The sequence below is a fragment of the Tachypleus tridentatus genome, chromosome 13 (genome assembly GCF_004210375.1).
Source record: "Tachypleus tridentatus isolate NWPU-2018 chromosome 13, ASM421037v1, whole genome shotgun sequence".
NCBI lineage: Eukaryota > Metazoa > Arthropoda > Merostomata > Xiphosura > Limulidae > Tachypleus > Tachypleus tridentatus.
Window position 1 is genome coordinate 51,005,152 of NC_134837.1, and position 6,623 is coordinate 51,011,774.

A 6,623-nucleotide genomic window follows, 5' to 3' on the forward strand; every position below is an offset into this window, starting at 1 on the left:
AAAATGTAAATATTAAGAGGATATTTTGAGTAGATTAAAGATTAACAAAATATTGATCATACAGAAAGACTCATATCGGATAACTATGAGTTGATTGGGTTATTAAATTCTGTTTTTTCCGATATATTAATGAAGGGTTAAATGATATTCTCCATCTTTAAGAGTTGACACATGTAAACAAGATTATCACATTAACTTTGAACTTATTAAGGTAAAGATGGGAAGTTTCAAAAGTGTTAAGGGTTTGGGGTCGTATAATATTTCCTCAAATGTTTTCAAGAAGGCTAAGAGCTATGTATATAAGCCACTTAACACTATTTTTGTTTTTGTCAGCCCTTGAATAGTGGGTAGGTGCCCAAGGATTGGAAGTTGGCTAATGTTACTCATATTTTCAAGAGTTGTAATGAGCATTGTCTCAGTAATTATGTACACATTAGTCTTTCATTATTTGTAGAGAATATTTTGAAAGTCTAATAACAATTTTTTTTTGAAAAGTAATTTAATAAAGTTTAGATTTTATTGGTAATCAACATGATTTCATTAAGGAAAAACTTGCCTTACAAACCTTTTGACACGCTTTGAAAAGGCTATTGTTTGTGTAATTCATGATAAAATGTTCCTGAATTTTGAGAAATTGTTTTGGAAGATGTTGAATAAAAGAAAGGCTGGTAAGAAATGTCCCTAGAGATGTAGGGGATAAGTTAGTTAATTTTGCTGATAATATTAAGGTCTTAGGTGTCGGTAGCTGTGTGGAGGTGTTGGGTGTCGGTAGCTATGTGGAGGTCTTGGGTGTCGGTAGTTGTGTGGAGGTCTTGGGTGTCGGTAGCTGTGTGAAGGTGTTGGTTGTCGGTAGCTATGTGGAGATCTTGGGTGTCGGTAGTTGTGTGGAGGTGTGGGGTGTCGGTAGCTATGTGGAGGTGTTGGGTGTCGGTAGCTGTGTGGAAGTGTTGGGTGTCGGTAGCTATGTGGAGATGTTGGGTGTCGGTAGCTATGTGGAGGTCTTGGGTGTCGGTAGTTGTGTGGAGGAGCAAGGAAATGCCTTTCAAAAGGATTTAATTGATTTAGTGAATTGGACGAATAAATGGCACATGGTTGTTAATTACAATAAACGTAATATAATGCATGTAGGTTAATGCATTGAATTATAAATATAATTTGGATGTGAATAACCTTAAGTGTTATTGGAGTAAAGAATCTTGGTGTGATGGTTGATCAATCTATTAAGCCACTCAAACAGTTTGAGGTTCCTAGTTGTAGGGCAACTAGAAATATTTAATACAATTCTAAAGAGGTTGTACCTTTACTGTAAAGGTCATTGATTCGGCCACTTTTCTTGCACCACTCTCCCTTGAACAACTAGAAAGATATAAAAAAGTGGATTGCTTGAAATTTCCAATTTTTTTCAATAGAAGTTAAGACGTTAATAAGAAAAGTGAAATAAAAAAGAGTGTTATTGAAATACTAGTCAGGGATGATTTGTTATCTGAGAAAGCATTAAGGGAATACTCTAACGTCTCCTCTACCCAATCGTGGTTAAATGATAAAGATAAGCTAGAGATCCAGCTAAAATTCAATCAACTCATACTTGTACAAGCTCGTATAGAAGCTGAAAGAGAAAATGAACGTCTCGAGGCCAAAAAGCTCATATCGAAGCCGAAAAAGAGCAATCCAGCAACAAAGCAGAAAAGAGAAGGAACAAGCTCGTATCGAAGCTCAAAGAAATGGAACATAAGCTCAACACCAATCGAAAAAGGCAATATGACAACTTTGAACTTAATCGATATATTAAAGTACCTCTATTTACTAAAAATGAAGTTGAGAAATATTGATAAAGTTGATAAATCCATGGAATAGCCCACCGAAAATGATCATTATTATCATTATAAAGTGTTTTAACTGATAAATCACATGAAGCTAATGTCACTCTCTCTATAGACGATTTTAAGAATTATGTTAATGTTAAAGTAGCTATTCTCAAAGTTTTCGAGTTATTACCAGAAGCTTATAGCCAAAAGTTTTGATGTTGTCTCAAGTAAGATTATCAAAGTTATATCGAATTCGTCCAGGATAAAAGTTGTTTTTTTAATCAATGGCAGATGTTTCAACAAACTAAAACAATTGTGTCTAATTGAGGAATTTAAACATTGTACATATGACGGCGTCAGATCTTACTTGGATGAAAACAGAGTTGAAACATTACAGAAAGCAGCTGCTCTTTCCGATGATTAAACTTTAACGCGTAAACTCACTTTTCTTAAAAAGAAATTTTTATCATTACAACAAAAACTTGCATCTGCTCATTCTACTAAAGCTGAGGATTCTTTTAAAAATAGCTTCTCTAGTTCAAAATCTTCTTACAGACGGGATAAAAAATACCAAAATTATCAAGGCCTGTCTGTCACTTGAAAACAAAAACAAAAACGAACAAAACTGGTCATGTTATCTCCGATTGTTGGTGATTGAAAAGGAAAAAATAAGAGGTAACACCCAGTGCATTCTTGTTTACGTATGGACATAGTTTTGCCAGATCGCCCATTCTTGTTGGATGATGTAGTTAGGGAGGAATTTAGACCTTCTGTGTCTTTGACAAATGACACTGATAATCTCACACCAATACATATTATAAGTGATACTGGGACGACTCAGTCATTGTTGTTAGAAGGTATGTTGCCTTTAGGTTAGAGTTATGCCACTGGTTAGTCTGTCATGGCTCTGGGTATTGAAGGTGGTTTTATTAATGTTCCTCATTATAACATTTATTTAACAACAAACCTGGTTTCGGGACCAGTTGTGGTTGGAGTAAGACCTGCTCTGCCAATTAAGGGTGTACCATTATTGTTGGGTAATGGGTTGGCTGAGCAAAAAAGTTGGTGCTATACCCAAGATGGTTAGTGAGCCGATCACTGTTTCATCTAAGGATAATGTTATTGTTAAAGAGAATTCGTCCGTGTGTATATCGTGTGCTGTGACCCGAACTCAGGCGACATATGAATCAAAAAAAAATTTATTGGGATGTATTGAGAGAACGATATTATAGATTTGTCATTTTGAATCTGGTAGGGATCTTGCGAATAATTGTCCTACTAACATTTCCTTAGTGAGTAACAATGATGGACGCGAGGGGTCTGTTCGTTTGGTAAGTTCTGTTTGCTAGCGAAAACTGATCGCCGAGCAGGTAAAGGATCCGCAGATCTCTTCATTGTTTAAATATGCTCTCTAAAAAATGAACTGGAGAAAGTTCCGAATTATTATTCTTCAAAATTGGTGTGCTTATGAAGAATTGGAGACAACCGGGCATGCCAGGACCAAAAGAATGGGCTATAGTTCACCAAATCGTTGTTCCCAAAGCATATCTTAATGAGATATTGAGAGTTGACCATTTTATTGTTATCTTAAACCATGGAAGATCATTTAGGTGTCAACAAGCCATATGATACAATCATGATACATTTAATTTGGGTAAAAATTAGATTAGATGTTTCTACGTTTTGTAAAATGTGTTATATCCGTCAGTTGGTCAGAAAACCTAACCACGAAATTCCAATATCTCCTTTGAAACCCATCCTAGCTTTTAAAGAATTCCTCAGTCATGTGATTGATGATTCTTTTGGGCCTTTACCAAAAAGATAAAATTTATGCTAATGCATTTTAGAGCACTACGTAATTTTATGATCATAAGGGAAGGGTAACGGATTTACTATTATCCATTTATTTTAATATCGATGTTTGTTTGAGTTAAAATATATATTTAGAAATGCGTGCAACTTATATTGTTAAGTGTGTAATGCGAAATTCCCGTTTAGTCCCTAAAGTTGTAGAAGATTCTCGACTGCCAGAATCGACAATGTACTATGTACGTTAGCACGCACTCGACGAGATCTGGTCACATATGATCTCAAATTCCAATTTAAACACTAATTTTTGTTAATATCTGAACTTTTTATGATTTTAGTAACATTTTGTTTTAAAATATGCTGTGCATCTGCTGTAGTTTCTTATATATTATTATACCAATTTGAACATATTGTTTTACATATTTTTGTGTTATCAAATAAAATATATGACAAATTAACAACATTTTCAAGGGGAGTGCTTTGTTTTTTGTCCGTTTTCATGCATATATCGAAGTGAGAAATTGATTAGTTTTTTACTATTAATAACGTGAGAAATGTTGCTGAAAACATTAAGCGCCAAATATTAGGCAGCAAACCACTCTTGGACCAAGGAAGAAACAAGATTAGTCTTGTCTGGGAACTATAAACCACTATAACAATTAAACATATTCCACATACACGACAAATATTACACTTTGAATCTTGGGTAAAATATACTGGTTTTTATAGTTTCTCAGAGACTACTGAAACAGCAGGGAAACCCTAAATCCTTCAAACGCGATAGGTTTGAAATGGGATATAAAATATATGCGGTTATTGCCTGAATGAAATCCGTGGAATGTGTGCCCTACCCAAATCTGAACGAGATAAAAAATGTCCTTGAATTATTTGTGTTACCATATGCTTCTAGTCCGTAGCAAGCGTTGAAAAACGACCTCGTGTTATAAAGTTAACAGTTTTTACTAGGTCAGTATGACGTCACACGGTACTATAAAAGTGGAAAGAAAAGTAGTGAAACTTAACATTCGATCTAAGTTGTCGAAGGAGCCATACATCAGAAACATGATCACCAAAGTAAGTCATACAGTACTTTTTAACAAGTGCAGGTTGTATTTGAAATCACGTTTTCAATGTTATAAAGTTTATTTATAATTTTATAGCTGACTGTTTCACATAGAGTGTCTTATACAAGCAGCTCCAGTCTCTGAATTAAAAGGCTTATGACATTTAAAATAATTTACTGATATCAATATTAGATTATAGTAGTCTACTGACGGGACAGCGGTAAGTATTCGGACTTACAACGCTAAAATCAGGGGATCAATTCCCTTCCGTGAACATAGCAGATAGTCCGACGTGGGTTTACTATATAAAACACACACTAGATTATAGTACTATCATAAGATATTTCTACAAACAAGGTTGTAGAAAACAGTTTTTATCATGCGATAACAATGTCTGAAAAACAAAATGCAATTATTAAGATAAGTCTTCATCCAAATATTCTCGCCCTTTCCGCTGTGACGGCGTTATGATGTAACGATTAATTCTGCTATTGGTTAGTAAAAGAGTAACCCAAGAGTTGGCAGTGGGTGGTGATGACTAGCTGCCTTCCCTGTAGACCATAATTGCTAAACTAGCTGCCTTCCCTGTAGACCATAATTGCTAAATTGGAGACAGCTAGCTTTCATTATATATTTCTTTATGTAACAGTACAAGATTGATTCTCGCACGGCATCTATTTCAGTAACACATAGACTGTGAATTAGTCAATATTTACACTTTTCTGAAAAGATTCAGGAAATTAATCTTTCCTTTTATCACAGGTTAATTTATTTATACATGCTAACTGTTATCTTTATAGATTGCCATCCTCTGCGCTTTGGTAGCTGTAGTCCATGGTGGTTTGTACCACGGTTTGGCAGGTGGTTCTAGTGTCAGTTCTCGCCGTCAGGATGTAAGTAATATTTTATTATCTTACAATACGAACTTTGCACTAGTAAAGATATTTTTAATTTTTTGTTAGATGCTAGTGTAAGAAAGCTCGCTAAAAACTTCATGGCGCAATTACTTAGCATACTTACCTACCAGTGCTTAGTGCTATATTTACAGATTACAATTAATTATGAACAGTTAACTTAATTCGAATAGGAAGTAATGAAAGTAAACAATTATTGTTTTGTTGTAGATTTAAAAGAAAAAGTTTCATACAATATTTCCAGGACTTTGGTAACTACGCCTTCAACTACGACATTGTTGACCCACTAGGAGCCACCAATGGCCGTTGGGAGGCTGGAGACGGATACGGAAACAAACGTGGAGCCTACAGTCTAACTGACATCGACGGTCGTGCCCGCAGAGTTGAGTACGTTGCTGATGGTGCCGGTTTCCGTGCTGTGGTCAAAACCAACGAACCAGGAACAGCCGCTAGTGCTCCAGCTGCAGCCGTTGTGGCCTCCAGCCAACCTGGAGTTGTTGCTCACGGACCTGCTGTAGTGAAGGCTCATGTTGCTGCTGCTCCTGCATATAAAGCACCTGTCTATGCATATGGAGCCCCTGCATATGCTGCTGGATTCTATGGAGCCCCTGCCTACGCTACAGGAGTTTACAAAGCCCCTGTTTATGCCGCTGGTATCTATGGAGCCCCTGCCTACGGACCTGGATTCTACAAATATCATTAAATAACAAATATATATAAAACTTTCTCCATTAATTGATTTCACGTACAAATTATCTTAAACAAAACTCTGTTTCGACTACTAACTTTCTAATCTACATATTCTCGACAACCGCAAGCCTGTTCTCTGGCTGTCGATTGGTATGTTGTCATTACTTCCCCAAATCCCTGTCTTACCGCTGACTTCCCAAAATGTGTGAAACTGAAAGAGAACTTTGTCTTTGTACGCCATCCCTCAAGCTGAGGCTTTATTTTAAGAACTTTTGCTGCTGTTTAAATCCCAATGTACAGTTTGTATTTATGTAATAAAAATGACTTAATCATCAGAGAAA

General features: G+C 35.8%; 1 protein-coding gene across 1 annotated transcript; it reads left to right on the top strand.

Annotated features, from left to right (window-relative positions):
• The first annotated feature begins 4,570 nt into the window (after positions 1–4,570).
• Positions 4,571–6,623, top strand: LOC143238402 (uncharacterized). The gene is made up of 3 exons (XM_076478571.1): positions 4,571–4,688; positions 5,479–5,571; positions 5,837–6,623. Exons 1-3 carry the CDS (start codon positions 4,587–4,589, stop codon positions 6,293–6,295), a joined length of 654 nt encoding a protein of 217 aa, XP_076334686.1. The 5' UTR covers positions 4,571–4,586; the 3' UTR covers positions 6,296–6,623.